Here is an 18,404-nt window from a genome sequence, read left to right as displayed (position 1 = left end):
GCATCCACTGCGCTACAGCTGTTTAAAATTATAAAGCTTGTCTGAGAGTTCAGAAAAAAAAAAAAAAAAAAAAAAGGGAGGGGAGAGCTAAAGTTACACTCTGCAGTGCGCAGTGAGGAGAGCTCTGAGTGCTGATTGGAGGGAAGAGACACCCCCCCCCCCCTTTCACACAGCAACAGAGCTAAGGCTGTCAGTCAATCCCAGGCTGTGTGCTGGAGATCCCTCCCCTTAATTTTTTCCCTTCCTGTCAAGAAAACTTGTCAGAAGTGATTCATGCTGATAGCAGAGGAAGGAGGCAGCAGACAGAAATGACACTTAAGGCTCTTAATTGAGACAAGTACACACTAGAGAGGGATAGGCTTTGTTCATATTTCATGTCTGAGGTTTACAACCACTTTAAAAGCTACAAATTGTATAGACAACTTGCACAAACTATTGGATTCAGTCATCTAAGTGGCTTTGATATTGCTTTCAGATCTCGGAAAAAAGAAATCAAAAAGCAGCTTAGGCATTTTTTAGATCAAAGGGTTAGAAAATTTCCTCAACATGTATTCTCATTCAAACATTTATAGTAGAAAAAAAAAAGAATACATAATATTCTGAATACATATGCTAGATTGTAAGCTCTAATGAGCGGGGGCCCTCTGATCCCTCCTGTATTGAATTGTATTGTAACTGTACTACTGTCTGCCCCCATGTTGTAAAGCACTGCTCAAACTGTTGGCACTATACAAATCCAGTATAATAATAAAATTTTAATTGTACTTTGGATCCTATCAAACAATTAGCAAATTTGTGTGGGGCACTAGCTAAGAAAATACTGTCAAAAACACAAAAGAAGTCCCAAAAAAAAAATAAAAAAAATAAAAAAAAAAGTATGTGAGAATTGGTTAGAATTGTTCAATGGCAGATTGTAGCAGCCGAGATCAGCAGAATTATATCACACACACTGGAGGAGACTTCCTCATCGGGTCACCGAGAAGAGAAGGGGGGGGGGGATTCCAGAATGATGAAGAGGACTTCCCTTGCAATAAAACTGTCACATTTTTTCCGGTAATGGGGTTTCCTCAGTGTGTGAAGGATACGGCAATGTGTTAACGATACAAAAACATGGAGGAAGTGGATCCCGCTGTCACACAGAAGGGTCACCATAAAGTGCTCTTATATCAGTTACATTGCATCAGCTTTCTGTTGTGGTTTGAGGCCTATGGTCACCTTCTGAGAAAAAAAAAAAAAAAAAAAACCCTGCCTGACCAGTGACCTGTTACAGTAATAAGTCTTATGCGGTTACGCACAGTAATTCTTGCCTGGTTTTATCCTCTATTGATGGCATTTTGAACCCTGATGAAGGGGGAGCTTTGATCCCCGAATCACGTTGGGTTTATTTTCTGTACAATTGACTGGACTTTACTAGTGCTATGGGGCTCTCATCCTTTTTTACATTTACTATACTGCCCCTTGAGGACACCCCAGGTAACAGAAAGCTCCCACGTGATTTGGAACTGCAACCTCCACCTCTTCCCAAGGCGTATGGGAAAAATAAAAACAAATGTTTGTTGATTAAAATTGTAGCTACTGTGCAGGGAATTAAAGTGGTGCTCCCACCGAGCCCCCCTTATTAATTTTTAACTGTCATTAAGCAATCCCACCAATTTCAAATTTTAACCACTTGCCACCCTCCATATTATATATATATATATATATATATATATATATATATATATATATATATATATATATATATATATATATATATATATATATATATATATATATATATATATATATATAGTTGGCACGTGGTTTGCGGGGATTATGGCCAAACATATCCGCCATAACACCCCGGTATCGTTTTTTTTTGCAGCCGGCAACTGGTTAGGGTTTATCCTTGAAGAACAAGGTTAGGACTTGGGGATTAGAAAAGGGACCGCCTCCAAAAGGTCAAATGTCAGCAGGCATGTCCCCAGAGGTCAAAGAGGTGTGGCTGACCCACCCCCACCAAAGCATTCCGCCTACCCCAACTAAGTCAGGGAATGAACAAGTCATGAAAGCTTTCCGAGCGACTCACAAGCCGCTGGAATGCTTCTTGGACTTACCATTTCCGCCGGTTCGCCTGAGAAATGATCCGGCGGTGCGGCCTGCTGCTCCCGTAGGCGATCAGAAAAGAGTAAATACTCTTTGATCAACTCTATGACCTTTGAGAGCTGAAGTGATGTCATGACGTCATTTCCTGTCCAGCCTATGTAAATCATTTTTTTTTTATTTCACAGCAAAAACATTTTTTTTCTTTTGATCTTTTGCTTTTAAATAAGAGATTTCTGTGTGTTTTTTTTTACCTCAGATCTCTATATCAAAAGAACATGTCATCCTTATTTCTATTACAAGGATGCTTATTAAAAATGAATTATATATATATATATATATATATATTATATATAAATGAAAAAAATAAAAAAGGAGGGGGAGGAGGGACAGTATAAAAATAGAACGCAAAATAGGAAAAATAAATAAATAAATAAAATAAAAATGTAAAAGCACCCCCATCCCTCCGTGCTTACAGAAGCAAACGCACACCTAAGTCGCACACGCATATGTAAACAGTGTTCATACCGCATGTGAGGTATCGCTGCAAACGTTAAAGTGAGAGCAATAATTCTAGCCCTAGACCTTCTCTGTAACTCTAAACAGGTAACCTGTCAAGGCGTTCACTAGGGTCTCTACTTAAAAAAATAAAAATTAAAAAAAAATTTATAAAAAAAACAAAATACAAAAATTATCTTTGGGGGTTCTATGGCTACTTTCACACTAAGGCGCTATAGCGCTAAAAATAGCACCTGTAGAGCACCTCTACTGTCAATCCAGTGTGAAAGCCCGAGGAGTGCGCTGGCAGGAAGCTAAAAAAAGTCCTGCAAGCAGCATCTTTGAGGCGCTTTAGGAGCGGTGTATACACCGCTCCTAAAGCACCCCTGCCCATTGAAATCAATGGGCAGCGGCGCCGAAACACCGGCAAAGCGCTGATGCAGTGGCGCTGTGTTGGCACTTTTAACCCTTTTTCGGCCGCTAGCGGGGGTTAAAAGCGTCCCGCTATTGGCCGAAAAGTGCTGCTAAAACGTCAGTAGAAGCACCGCTAAAAGTTTACCACGCCCGGGCGCTACCAGTGTGAAAGTGCCCCAAGTAATTTTCTAGAAAAAAAAATACTGGATTTAAACTTTTAAAAGCCTGCTGTGAGCTGAACTGCCTGGCTCCTCCCTGGAATATATTCCATAGACCTGCGATTGTCAACCAGTAGATTTTCCCATAGGTGTACCCAAAATGTACTCTAAAAAGAAGTCTATTAGTTGGTTAGTGAGGTGTCCACTGATCTGGGGGTGAGGAGAAATGTCATGCTAATGTAAACATTATACCACGTCCCACCAAAACCCGAATTCAGAGAAAAGTTTTGGCTGGAGTTATACAAAATTATTCATTTGTTTTTACGTCACGTTACCTGCGACACCCCCTTCTGTGTGCAATTTCCCGAGGTGTCCCGGTTTAGACATTCTTATTTCTGTGGATGAAGAGAGAAAAAAAAAAAAATCCATCAGAACGTTGTGTAAAAATACAGTGCATATTGCATGTGCATACATCAACTCAATAAAACATACTGTGTTTGTTTAATGGAGTACCTTCTGACCCGGGAACAAGAAGTTAGAATGATAAAAACCTATCAACTTTATTAGCCGAGTTAAAGAACCCTTCCTTTGTCTCAATCACATGTGTTAATGTAATCTGACATTCCACTAGAGAGGCTAATTCAAGCTATTCACAGCATAGCAGTAAACTAGGTTTAAGAAACCTTGGAGAAATAGGTTTTGTGCTCAACACCTACTGCATTTAAGCCGTAAAAAGCAAAGAAAATGAAATCAAAATCATTTTTTTTGTCCTAGACACAAATGAAAAGAATTTCAATAGCGTTTGGTTAAATCTAAGTTCACAAAACACAGTGTGATTGACAGAATTGGACTACATAGGAGTGAATGCCCATGCGATCCAATTCCAGTGTGGGAAAAAAAAAAAAAAAAAAAAAAAGGGGGTCCTGCACCTTTTTTGTGCAGATTTGGTGCGATTTGAGCTATACAATTAAATAGCTCAAATCACACCGAACAGACTTGATCTCAGAACATAGCAGTTTGTGAGTATATTTTGTTTATTTAAATAAAAATATCCTGCCTGGTTTACGCTATGGGAGGCTTTCTTTGTGTTTTCCGAGTTACCATCTTAAACCATTGCCTGCTTATGTTGAAGTCTTCATGGTCTATTCCAGTTTTTCCGCAATAGGAGTCAGGATTGGTGCAGTTCGGGTGACAAATTCAATGAGCGTTTGCGTACCGCTTTCTGGTAAGCGTGCATTCCCACTGTTGACTCACGGGGTTTCTGGCTTGGTGAAGGTGGATCGCACGGCTGACTGGCACCCTCTTAAAGAGATATCTCTTCCATTATAAAGACTTTTTATTTGGACTTTTTCTCATTGGTTGTGGTTCACTGGCTCACCTTCTTTATGGATATAATTTTTTATTAATTTGTCACTGGTTTTTTATCTTATTATAATTAATAATCACTGTATTTATTGATTATAATTCATTTAAATTAGTTTACTTATAGTCAATAATTAATGAATTTATAATTATTTATTCACTTTTTTAATATAGTCAACTGTTATTAATCACTATATTAATTTAATCATATTTAATTTTTTAGCATTTATCACTTAATTTTGATTGTATATGAATTGTTCTAGTTGATTTCACTTAATCTATTGGAATTATCTGATTAATTTTCATTTCCTTGCACAAACAGTAAGGCTCGGTTCACACAGGGGCGACTTGTCCAGGCGACTTCGCCGCCTGACAAGTCGCCCCCGTTCTGTACTACGGAACCGTTCTAATAGGAGCGACTCGAGTAGTTCCGACTTAGAAAAAAGGTTCCTGTACTACTTTTGAAGCGACTTCGGGCGACTTGCATTGACTTCTATACAGAAGTCGTTTTGCAAGTCGCCGCTGAGGTCGCGGCAGGTCGCGGCGCTGCAAGTCGTGCCGCGTCCTGTGTGAACCGAGCCTCATAGCCTCAGTGGGGGTAGGTAGTGCTGCTAAATTTTGGTCTCTATATGCATTGTATTTTGGATGTGTATCACATCCTGGTAGCTGCAGCTGTAACTGGGTTTTTGTTTTTTAATCTTTTAGATTAGGAGCGCAGTCATTTTTTTCTCCCATCTCCTGTAGTAAGTGTGCACAGTCTTCCGACCATCTCCTGTAGTATGTGTGCACAGTCTCCGACCATCTCCTTTATCACGTCTGCAGTCTCCGATCATCTCCTTTATCACGTCTGCAGTCCCCGATCATCTCCTGTATCACGTCTGCAGTCTCTGATCATCTCCTGTATCACGTCTGCAGTCTCTGATCATCTCCTTTATCACGTCTGCAGTCTCTAATCATCTCCTGTATCATGTCTGCGACTCTCACACTTTGTGAATGGAGCTTCAGAGCCCCCTCCACGTTAGAGTTTCCATTTTAAATGCAAGTTGGAACTCTATGGACAGTGATGTAAAGGGGTATGCAGTGGACTCTGATATAAGGTAATCTTTGTTCACCAGAGCTCTCTCTCCCTTACATTGGAGTTCCCCTTTACACCAAAGTCTGCAAGTCCCCCCTTAGATCATGATCCACAGAGTTCCCCTTGCACTGTAAGGGGGAATATTAGAGAAAAATTCTATAAAAACTGTGAATTCCTAGTTAATTGAATATCAATTCTATTAATACAGTTAATTTTTATTACTCTAATTATTTTTCCCCATTATGGACGTGAGTGGGGCCTCATGTCTCAGACTTGCCTAAGCCCTCTCAAAGCCTAGAGCCACCTCTGCTGGCAGGATCACCAGGTGAAGAAAAAAAAAAAAAAAACAGCTGCTCAGTGGTCGGCCGCACAGCGCTGCATGTGAGAGCGAGCGGGGTAAGAGGTGATGGGATAACCATTCTAGTGAGAAGGTTATTCAGGGGATACTCTCACTTCTGCTTCTGGTTTCCCTGCTAAAACAGACTAATTACCGAAATCAACTAAAAATACACACATATTCTATACACAGACACATGTGGCCTTATGCTTACAACACCAAGAGAACCTACAAAGCTCCATATGCAGAAATGTTGTTCAGCTCTTTTCTTATGGAAATTATTTTTGGTGCCGGAGTGAGACAATAGCATTAAATAAAAAAAATATGCATTTAATGGCAAGTTTATTATAAGGGAATAGTAAATAGTATTTATCATCCATCTAGTTACATTACGCTTTTATGGGCTCTTGAATCCTCCACTGTGCCTACTGGTAACTTCTCAGAGTTTGCTGTAGAAAGGCGCGATGTGTGGCCTTTGAATAGGTTCCATTGTCGCCGATTAGGTAAAGTAGATCTCCCATCACTCTGTCCACTCTGAGGGGCATGTCATGATGCAGGCTGGGCTTACAGAACTCCAGGACAGAAGGGCATGTACCCGTTGTGACAAACTGGGCTCACCGTACTCCAGGACTGAGGGGGACTAACATGTCACGACACACACTATACATATGGTACTCACATGTCGTGACACAGGTTGGGCTCACAGTACTCCAGGACTGAGGGGCACTCACATGTTACGACGTAGACTGGGTTCACGGCACTCCAGCACTGAGGGGTACTCACATGTCATGACGTACCTGGGTATATGGTACTCACATATAGTGACACAGGCTGAGCTCATAGTACTCCAGGGCTGAGCGGTGCTCACACATCATTATGTGAGTACCGCTCAATCCTGTAAGAATACCGCTGCAAGCAGCTGTGACATTACTGGACTGGCTAGAAGATAATAACTCGGAGCAGTGATTTCTGTCAAGTCGCAAGGCAGAACGGGAAATGCCTTGTTTATATAGGCATCTCCCCGTTCTGCGACTCCTTGAAACGATCGCCGGCAGACATGGAGGCCGTGGGTGCCGCGGGCATGGCACGCTGTGCCCGCCAACCCCACCAATTAAAGGGGAATGTACAGGTACGCCTATTTGCCCAACTCGGCCTTTGTGCCGACATATCGGCGAGCAGCGGTTGGCAAGTGGTTAAGTGCGCTTTACATTCACTTTATAAATCGTGTATTTTGATGAAAGTGCATCAAAGATGCGGCAAGCAGTTTTTTTTTTTAAACACACCGCACCTAAAGCGCACATCAATTCATTGTGTATTCTTCCTTGAATTTTGATGTGCTTTGTGTATGTCTTCCATCCAGTGCGAGACTTTTCCTTCCTAAAGGCCGCTCACTGCTACTCTCTCACCTTGTGCAGGGTTGGCTGGTCTTATCTCCGCCCCCCTCCTGTCATTTTCTGTAGGCAGCCTGTAGTAGGTGGAGCCTGCTGGGCCACTCCCACAGCTCTGCTCAGGCTATGTACAGCACAGTGATGATGTCACTGCTACTTTTACAAGGTAACGCCTGGGTTTGTAAAGGCGATCAGTGAACACAAAGTGGATTTATATTCTTTGTGGCCATTAAGGATATACATTTAAATGACGGTTCTTGTGCCTGGAGTTCAACTGTGACTCCAAATAATTGATTTGGTAATGCTTCCAATGCCCCCCTAATGATTCAGGCAAAGAAAAAGAATTTTAATAGCAGGTCTGCTCTAAATTGCTCCTGAATGGGACCGGCTCTTTGTATATAGAGAAGGCAGAGTGAGAGTGCCGCTGTACACGAACAATGGGAAATGAAAGTGAGAGAAACATTCTACCCCGGTCTGCATGGAGTGAAATGTATAAAGTGATTATATGTTATGATAAAAATGCATTGCGAGAGTATTGTGCGTTCCTGTGGGAGGTTTCGGAAATGTCTGTTTTGAAAGGTTTGACCAAACGCTATTGCATTAACGCGTTGTGTTAGATTAAATCAGCTACCCCTGATCCCTGTACAGTGCAGTCAGCCGATAATACGGGAAATCATTTACTGGCACTCTCCGGAGGCTGCTGTAAGCTGCATTGTGCACTCCTGGCAGATACAGTCAGTGGTGTGATTCCTGCAGCTCCTTTCCCTAAATACAGGACTGCACTATGGTCAGTTGATAGCACCTGCCATGATGTGGGGGGGGGGGGGGAAAGGGGAGGGGATGGGATGGTAAATCTAGTAATCAACGAAAAGGGTAATGAAAGGTGAATTAAAATGAGACCACACAGCAGACACATTACATACTGGCTGAGATTCAAACCGCCAATCGCTGGCTTTATTGCTCAATGGCCCAAACTCCAAATTGGTCATAATATGACTTCAGCGCAATCCGAGGCTCACCACATGTGTTACAATCTGACTGTACAATCCCCTTTCGATCTACCAACAACAACGTAGTGAAATTGAAAAGATAGGATTAAGTAAGGTTGGCCCGCTTATAATAAAAAAATAAATAAATGAAAGTGGATTGCAAAAAGATTGCACTGTGTATGGTGTCCCTTAGAACAACCACCAAAATACAGTTTGATCAATGTCTCTAAATTCGGTGCATGGGCTGAAATTTAAAGTTTAGAAACTTTGTGTATTTTCTTTTTTCCTACTTTTTCCTTAGCATGCCATAGCGGAGTGGCGAAGGGCCCGTTGACACGTCTACATTGCGACAATGTAAGCATTATCCCCTGCAACACGTAGTCAGGCATGTAACATGTATTATTGCGTTGCAGCGCCATTCATTTTGAATGGCGTCTCAAGGCACTTGCACTGAAGCACACCACAACACATGGTGGTACATAGAATTGCCACCTCATCCCTTTAAACCCGAACACATATGAATTACACAGGTTCTGAGGCTAATTAAATATACATAAGGCAACAAGCAAGTTTAATTGCCACATTAGCCACATAACCTGTGTAATTAATATGTGTTCAGGTTTAAAGGGATGAAGTGGCAACTCTAGTGGTACATTGCGTTATAAAAAAAAAAAAAAAAAGTCAGTTTTTTTTTTTTTTTTTATTACATTAGGCGTGATTCTTTGCTTTGTGGCCAGAATTATACCCCCTATTGCTTTTGTTGGACATATTAAAGTTGATTAACTAAAACTGGAGAGTGCAAAATCTGTGCATGGTAGCCAATCAGCTTCTAACTTCAGCTAGTTCAATGAAGCTTTGAAAAAAAAAAAAAAAAAAAAAAACCCCGGAAGCCGATTGGCTTCTATGCAGAGCTGCACCAGATTTTGCACTCTCCAATTTTAGTAAATTTAAGGCCATCAATTTACGCAGCGCTTTATATATATATATATATATATATATATATATATATTGGACATTCACATCAGTCCCTGTCCTCAAGGAGCTTACAATCTAAGGTCCCTAACTCACATTCCTACATATACTAGGGCCAATTTAGACAAGATACAATTGACCTACAAGCATGTCTTTGGAGTGTGGGAGGAAACCGGAGTACATGGAGGAAACACACGGAGGCACCGAGAGAACATGCAAACTCCAGGCAGGTAGTGTTGTGGTTTGGATTCGAACCAGTGACCCTTTTTTTTTTTTTTTTTTTTTGCTGCTAGTCAAAAGTGCTAACCACTACAACGGTGTGCTGCCCATCAAGCTTGTTGCCTTTTGAGCGCAACCCATTCAAGCAAATGGGGCCACTCAGCAAACCCCACCCCCCTGCAACGCACACAGCTGCAGCGGGCTAGTTCAGGATCAAGGGGTCAGATGCTCCTTGTCACCATAGGAGTGTGAACAAGCTCTACAAGAGTTTTCCCTGTTCTGTTCCTGCATATGCTTTGGAGAGGGTAGGCACCAGTGCACAACTAGGGTCAGGGTCTTTATTTGCCTTTTTCTTACTTAATTAGAAGCAAAAATTAGTAAAATGCATCAGTTTGTTATTACAGCTCCAAATTTTAAGATCTTAAAAGATTAAACTGGAGAAGTTATTCAAAAAAAAAAAAACTTTCTGAAAATGTCAATTCTCTGTAATAAATCTATCCAATGAGGAAAAAAAGCATTCATTAAGCTAGAAGCCGATTGGTTACGGTGCGTTAACGCACCCTGCAATCCCATCTTTTACTGGTTGCTCAGGCTGACCTAGATCAGGCACAAAGTTAAAGGTTTACCCCTCTGGCTGTAAACAAATCCCTATTGAATGGATACCCTGAGAAGATGTTGCCATGCTTCCCCAGCATCCCTCATCTAATCGCAGCATCCCAATATGCTAAAAATGCAAGGTGGTCCCCATCACCCCTCCTTAACCACTCTGCTCACCTGTTGCCCAATGATTAGAGATCACCATGATGGGAGCTGCAAGTCAGTACAGATCACAGCGAATGTGAGAGTGATGAGACAGAGACCGGCTGTAGGAACTAACCCACCCACACCCTGCATTAACCCCAACCCCGCCACAGTCACTGCATTAACCCTTTAGGGAGGAGAGTGAAACTGCTGACAGTAAGCTGAACTACACATGCTGCTTGTGCACTATCATTCTCACTGATGCACTCTGTCTTCTGCAGGATTGCTTTTCTCTACATCTGTATAATTTTCTACTGTAATCGTGTTACCATAGATTGCACCCCTTTTAATGAAGCCCAACTTTGGGGATTACACACAAATCACCCTTGTGGTGCGCGTGCGCCTCCCCCTGTGCCGCAAGGGGTAGATACTTGTTAAGGATGAGCTCAGGTGTGTTTGCATGCTCCATGCGCAGAGCCCGCCGGGAAGTCGGCGCTGCGCTGCGCTAATCACAGGCAGTGAGACATTGCCCCGATGCGCGGCTGCACAGATGGCTCACTGCCTGTGATTTAGCGCAGAGCTGCGCCGATTTCGTGGCAGGCTCTGTGCGTGGAGCGCGCGAACACGCCGGTGCTCATCCCTAATGCTTGTACTGCCTAGTGGAAGTGGAATTCGGTGTAAAAAACTTACACTATTACATACCTCCCAACATTTTGAGATGGGAATGAGGGACATCTACTAGCAAACGTATGTAGGCATAGGACACGCCCTTAATGGGGTAAATAATTATAAAAAAAAAAAAAAAAAAAAGTTAATTAAATCCACAAGTGCTTTTTTTTACCACGACTATTCCTTTAGATTGGCTATTAAAATTGACAAATGCGGCAATTTAGAATTTGAATGAAAGGTTTAGCGATGGGAAACACTTTTTGAAAGATAAAAAGTGCCTTTTTGTATATAACTATATAGATCAGACCAAAATGAGGGACAAATAAGGAGGAAAGAGGGACAGAGGGACATTGCCATAGCTCCCAACTGTCCCTGATTGCAAGAGACTGTCTCTGATTTGGAGCAATGTCCCTCTGTCCCTCATTCCCTCACTGCATTTGGGGAATCGCGACAATTTTGCCCACAATTCCAAGTGGCCAAGTGTGAATGTGGCCTAAAGACTTTGAAGCACCCCCTGATATGGATCAGCTAATGTTAAAGTACATGTCAAGCCAAGAGTTTTTTTTTGTTTTTTTTTTCAAATGGATGAAAAACACGCAAATAATTTTTTTCAAGATGCAATACACGGCAATGCATGGTAATTGATTAAAAACATGCACATAATTTTTTTCAACATGCAGCACTTGGCAATGCAACATGTATGCATTGTGGTGCACTGCAATATGTTGGGTTCTACTGTACAATGTACTGGGGTACCATTCATGATGAATGACAACAAAATGCACTGTAGCTAAGGCAGGTATGTTGCTTTGCATTGGGACACAGCTGTAAATGAAAGCTGCTCGATCAAGACAATATTGGTCAAATTGGCAAGTATCCATAAATATATAATCTAGCCCTGACCTGGAAAAATACCCCAGAGTCACCAATCTCATTGGAAAAATTATTAGCCAGGATGGACCAATCTGGCTGATCACGACACATAAACTTGCATGCTCAGCCTATGCAGTCATGCACATTAATGCCAAGCACATGCTATAGAACAGGGGTGCCCAACCAGTGGCCCGGAGGCCACATGTGGCCTGCGACCTCCTGCTCTGCAATAGAATAGAAAGAATACTGTTATTAAAGGTCAGATTATTACTAAAATCACAGTGTATATATGGGCATATCTTTTCTGCAGTGGTTACTGGGCTGCTTTCAAACTGATCCGAAGGTGCAGAGCAGTTTACCTGCGGGTTACCTGCACTGAGCCATAGCCCTTGTACACACGGTTGGAGAATCCGTCGGAATGTGTCCTATCGGACCGTGTTGTCGGATAATCCGGCTGTGTATGGTATGCATCGGACTAATTCCGTCGGAATATCCATCGGACCCAATTTTCCAACATGTTGGAAATATTTTCCGACCAACTGGTTCGATCGGACATGCTCCGATCATGTGTAGAGAATTTTGATCGGACCAAGTGCCACGCATGCTCAGATCAAATTCCTACATCAAAGCTATTGGCTACTTACGTAGTCCTATCATAACGAAATTACGTCATCACGTTCTGAATTATCGGATTTTTCGACAACTTAGTCCGACCGTGTGTATGCAACAGTTTCGGACAAGATCCGACAGGCAAAATCTGACGGACAAAATCTGACGGATTTGGTTGGCAGAATGTCCGACCGTGTGTACAGGGGCATAGACTTCTATTTTTGCGAGTTTGGTGAGCTTTCTGAAAGTACAACAAACCTGAAGAATATAATAGAAGTCTATTGCAAACTGCAGGAAAGCCAAAGGTACACTGTATTACACACGTGTGCGGGTAAACCTCAGCGCATCAGTGTGAAAGCAGCCTTGGACCCCTTTCACAGAATCAGTCCAACCAATTGGACCCTCCATTCACCTCTAAGTAGTGGCGGACCTAAACCGACTTGTACTCTACCTCCAGTACGATCCGCTAAAAAGTATCGTGGGCTGCGTCTGTGTCCGCTCTGCAAATGCAGAGTGGTCACGGACATGCCATCCACCCGCTCCGCTCATTGTGGCCCGTGGCTGATTACCAAGTCGCTTAAGTGGCCCTCGCTCTTCAAAAGGTTGGACACCCCTGCTATAGAATGATCACACAGATCTTTTGACGCTGTCCTATGCCTATTTTCTTCTACACAGATGATTTCCTGCCCAGTAATCACACTTTGGTGACAACTTTGGTGAAAAAAATCAGAAGGCATTTTGTTGCGAAACGTCTTTTCCGTGACGCCTTTTCTGATGTTTGTGCTACAAAGTAATTAAACCGGCTAAAAAGTTGTCAGCAGGTTATGTTAGAGGATCATTTTTAGAAAGACATTTTTTCAGCCAACATCTCAGTAGACATCACTCACAAGTTATTGAATAGAAATCCCCCTGGTCCTGTCATGTAAAACGTGCAAAATACTCATAACAGGGCCTGAGGAAGCTCTAGTGAAATGCTTTTTAAAGTTTTCAATAGCGTTTAACCTAACTGTCAGATGGCACATAAAACCAGCTGCCTGACCGCACCCCTAGGGCACAATGCATTTGACTGCCAGCGCTTATTGTAATCCTCTAATCCAAAAGGATTGCAGACAAGAAAGTGCAGGCACATACAGCAGTCATGTGACCCTAGCCTTAAAGAAAACATGTACTTTGCCTAGACAGTGACGGGTTTGCTTGATATCAGGCAACACTATGATTTAAAGCTGACATTTAGCAAAACCATGGTCATATTAAAAATATGGAGTATTCACCCCCGCTTTTTTTCCTATTTCTACTCTTCTGAAGAAGCCATGTCTATAGGTAGCTGCCCCCATTCAGCCAAAATAGAGTTTGTGAGGTCAGACATCAATGTAAACAAGAAGACCTGGCTTGAAGTCTCCCTTCCAATCCATTCAACAGGTGTTCAGTAGGGATGAGGTCAGGACTCTGTCCAGGAAACTCAAGTTCCTCTACAGCAAACTCATAAAACCATGTCTTTATGGAGCTTTGTGTGCTCAGGGACACAGTCATGATGGAATTGGAAAGAACCTTCCCCAAACAGTTGTCACAAAGTTTGAAGTGCACAATTGTCTAAAATATCTTCTATGCTGTAGCATTGATAGTACCCTTCACTGGAAACACCTGAACTCAGTAATATGGAGGGATGTCCTCATACCTTGGACCATAATGTACACGTTCAGAGGAAGAAGGATGGGAGTAGGAGGCGAAGTAGGATGATCCAACTGTTGCTTATCTCTGGTTAAATAAAAATCCATTGTGTAAGGCTTTCAAACTTGTCCAAACTTACTTTTCCCCCCACTTTCCCAAAAGCCCATAGCTCTTTCAAACTTGTCCAACTGATCCTCTCTTGACTTTCCCAAGAGACCATCGCTCTTTCAAACCTATCCAACTAATCTTCTATCCACTTGCCTAAGATCCCATGACTCTTTCAAACTTGTTCAACCAATCTTGTTCAACCAATCCCAAGTGCCCATTACCCTTTTAAACTTGTCCAACTAATCTTCTCTCCACTTGCCTAAGATCCCATGACTCTTTCAAACTTGTTCAACCAATCTTTTCTCCCCACTTCCCCAAGAGCCCATTGCTGTTTCAAACTGCTCCAATTGATCTTCTCTCCATTTCCCCAAGAGCCCATTGACCTTTCAAACTTGTCCAACTGATTTTTTTCTCCCCACTTTCCCAAGAGGCCATTGTTCTTTTAAACTTGTCCAACCAATCTTTTCTCCCCAGTTTCCCTCGATCTATGGTTGCCACCTCATCCCTTTAAACCCGCACACATATTAATTACACAGGTTCTGTGGCTGATTAAGGTGGTAATTAAACTCACTTGGTGCCTTATCTGCATTTAATTTGCCTCAGAACCTGTGTAATTCAAAGGTGTAAAGGGATGAGGTGGCAACTCTACCTAGAGCCCATTGCTTTTTCAAAGTTGTCTAACCGATCTTTTCTCTCCATTTCACCAGGAGCCTATTGCTCTTTCAAAGTTGTCTAACCAATCTTTTCTTCCCACTTCACCAAGAGCCTATTGCTCTTTCAAACTTGTCCAACCGATCTTTTCTCCCCATTTCCCCTAGAGTCCATTGCCCTGCCAAACTTGTCCAACCGATCTTTTCTCCCCATTTCCCCTAGAGTCCATTGCCCTGCCAAACTTGTCCAACCGATCTTTTCTCCCCATTTCCCCTAGAGTCCATTGTCCTGCCAAACTTGTCCAATCGATCTTTTCTCCCCATTTCCCCTAGAGTCTATTGTCCTGCCAAACTTGTCCAATCGATCTTTTCTCCCCATTTCCCCTAGAGTCTATTGTCCTGCCACATTTGTCCAATCGATCTTTTCTCCCCATTTCCCCTAGAGTCCATTGTCCTGCCAAACTTGTCCAACCGATCTTTTCTCCCCATTTCCCCTAGAGTCCATTGCCCTGCCAAACTTGTCCAACCGATCTTTTCTCCCCATTTCCCCTAGAGTCCATTGCCCTGCCAAACTTGTCCAATCGATCTTTTCTCCCCATTTCCCCTAGAGTCCATTGCCCTGCCAAACTTGTCCAATCGATCTTTTCTCCCCATTTCCCCTAGAGTCCATTGCCCTGCCAAGCTTGTCCAACCGATCTTTTCTCCCCATTTCCCCTAGAGTCCATTGTCCTGCCAAACTTGTCCAATCGATCTTTTCTCCCCATTTCCCCTAGAGTCCATTGCCCTGCCAAGCTTGTCCAACCGATCTTTTCTCCCCATTTCCCCTAGAGTCCATTGTCCTGCCAAACTTGTCCAATCGATCTTTTCTGCCCATTTCCCCTAGAGTCCATTACCCTGCCAAGCTTGTCCAACCAATCTTTTCTGCCCATTTCCCCTAGAGCCCATTGCCCTGCCACATTTGTTCCACCGATCTTTTCTTATTTCCCTAAGAGCCAGTCATCTGAAAGGGGTTCGCTGCTACTGTAAATATTACATCATCATATTACCTATCCTAAAATCTAGCTGATAATGATAGCCTATACTTGTTTCATAGTAATGTAACCACAAAAAAGATAAGTCAAGATATGAAAATCTATATACCTATACTTGTAAATGATTTCACTCTTTTACATGAAGGTGACTTGTTTATTTGTCTTATCATGCGTTCAATAACGCAGTGCAAAGCAGTGTGAATAAAAAGCTGAGCTGTGATTACCTGCACAAAAGAAACACACTTTGTGCTATAGTATCAAATAAAGCCCATTGTCTCCCTGCATTATCTTGCTTTCCTTACAGTATAAATCTCTACATACTACATTTACATTATAAAACCACATTCCCTGGAGCTCAGTTCTGTCGTACTCATTGATAGATATGCTGCATAATTTATACCCCCTATACATTTATGAATAACTAGCATGTCACTTTATTGCAATGTATTTACTGTGACAGGCCTACAAGTTAACTCTTACCTGCCTCTTAATACAATTCCTTCACCCAATGTCTTCTACAGATTGATGTGTGTGTACACTACAAGTCAACATAAAAGGGATCCTTAGGCAAGCTACTAAGTACAAAAGCATTATTAAGACTTCCCAAATACATTTAGTCACAGATAAAGTTTAATTTCCTTTTTGTGTCATCTGCTGGACCGTAGTAAGTAATATGCAAATTCAGTGCACCATTCTTTTGGCATTTGGTTGCCACGTGTGTTAATAGTGTGCAAAAAGATTAGAACCTTTTCAGATTTTTATTGGCATCTGTATCCCCATTAAAGAGATTTGCTTTTACATCCTATTTCAGGGACAATGGAGTTAGTGAGTTAGGAAATTTTGCAAAGTCTGTACAATAGACAATATCTTTTCTAGCAGAGTGGGGAAAGCTTTGAACCTCTGTAAGGTTTTCATTGTTGTCTGTTCTTTCCCATCGCTGTAACCCCTCACCTCCTCGTTTTTCCTGTTTTCTTGTTCTGGTGTCACAAGGACACAAAGTCAATCTCAGCAATGGCCTTATGGGCGGCAATAAAAACCTGCCAGGACTTCTAACTTTTCCCCACTGTTTTCAAAATTACAAAAAGTTGGGTTTTTTATTTAGAACACCTATAAGCAAAGTCACAGGTTATCAAGGATGACTCAATCGACCAACCAAAAGGAGGAGATTAGATGACATAACCTTGTCTGCCATCTGGTTCCCAACGCGTTGTGGGATCTGAGTTGTCTCCTAATATAATGTGTTGAGGGAGAATGCCAGCAGCACTCAAAGGGAAAGTCTGAATGGTCTCCAGCTGCAGAAGCAGTGGGGTACATGGACCATTTTGGAGAAATGTTCAATTGCTGAGTTAAGTCTTCTCATCATCTTCAGTGATTGTGGACTACTGTTATGCTCTCTTGGACAGTAGTAGCATTGTATGATTGCAGATGATCTTATTGCAAAAACCTTTTATCATCGATAAAAGTGAATGAGAGAATGTTGCATGACTGACTATGCAATCACCCATGAAGCTTGAGCCATAAAACCTTAACACTGACCATAAGTCAGCCTAAGGTAGACAACCATTCAACATGGGACTTCTAATGCCCCGTACACACGACCGGACTTTTCAACATCAAAAGTCTGACGGAATGATTCTGGCAGACTATTCGATCGTGTGTGGGCTGCAACAGACTTTTGATTCACAAAAGTCTGACAGACTTTAGAAATGGAACATGCTTCAAATTTTTCCGCCAGAACTCTGCCGGACCCAGAAATCCGCTCGTGTGTGTGCTAGTCTGACGGACTAAAACCGACGCTAGGGCAGCTATTGGCTACTGGCTATGAACTTCCTTATTCTAGTCCAGTCATACGTCATCACGTTCGAATCCGTCAGACTTTGGTGTGATTGTGTGTGGCCAAGTCCGTTCATTCGGAAAGTCCATCAGAACTCTGTCAGAACTCTGTCGAAAGTCTGCCGGACTTAAGTCCTGTCGTGTGTACGCGGCATTAGTCCCCTACATCTTGAGCCATCTCCTTAATAGGTTAGAGTCCGAGTACCCAACCTGGGGCCCAAGGGCCACATGTCGCCCCTTTAGTGTTTTCAGTGCGGCCCTCTAAACCCATCAGTCAAAAGTGAGAGCTTTGGTTTGTAATTGGGCTGTGATCACTGCAGTTTCATGTGTCATGTCCTTAGTCTCTGACTGTCTTCTACAGCATGACTAGTCTCCAAACATTTGTGTAGCAAAGTCTCTGACCTCTAGTAAGTCTTCAGTCTGACAGTCTTTTTACAGCATTACATATGATAAATATTATATGCAGCCCTCTGGTGACATTTGAGAGGAACCCTTAATGTATAAATAAAGGTCATTTTTTGTTCATTTTGAATAGAGTAAGGGAGGTTTTAACCCCTGTCAATTATTTTTTTTTTTTTTTTTGCCATTTGTGTCCCATTGGAGGAATTTCCCTTAACTTTCTGTCTCATAGCCAAAACAGGAAGTGAGAGGAAATCCCTCCAAAGGGTATTCAAGGGTGTCACCAGGGCTATTGTCCCCATTTAAATATTTCCCCTCTATTAGCTTTC

The 18,404-nt window shown here is 42.2% G+C and overlaps 1 protein-coding gene across 1 annotated transcript in view; it reads right to left on the bottom strand.

Annotated features, from left to right (window-relative positions):
• The window catches only part of POU2F2 (POU class 2 homeobox 2), a 218,218-nt gene that overhangs the window by 39,250 nt on the left and 160,564 nt on the right, over window positions 1-18,404 (bottom strand). Inside the window, exon 2 of the mRNA XM_077456062.1 lies at window positions 3,488-3,547. Within this exon, the coding sequence (XP_077312188.1) occupies window positions 3,488-3,547 (60 nt within the window). The remainder of the gene's footprint in view (window positions 1-3,487; window positions 3,548-18,404) is intronic.

This window comes from Lithobates pipiens, unplaced genomic scaffold (genome assembly GCF_037356315.1).
Source record: "Lithobates pipiens isolate NorthernLeopardFrog02 unplaced genomic scaffold, aLitPip1_a1.2 Scaffold_27, whole genome shotgun sequence".
NCBI classification, from domain to species: Eukaryota; Metazoa; Chordata; class Amphibia; order Anura; family Ranidae; genus Lithobates; species Lithobates pipiens.
Note: the sequence above shows the minus strand (reverse complement) of the source record. Positions and strands in the feature narration are given on the sequence as shown.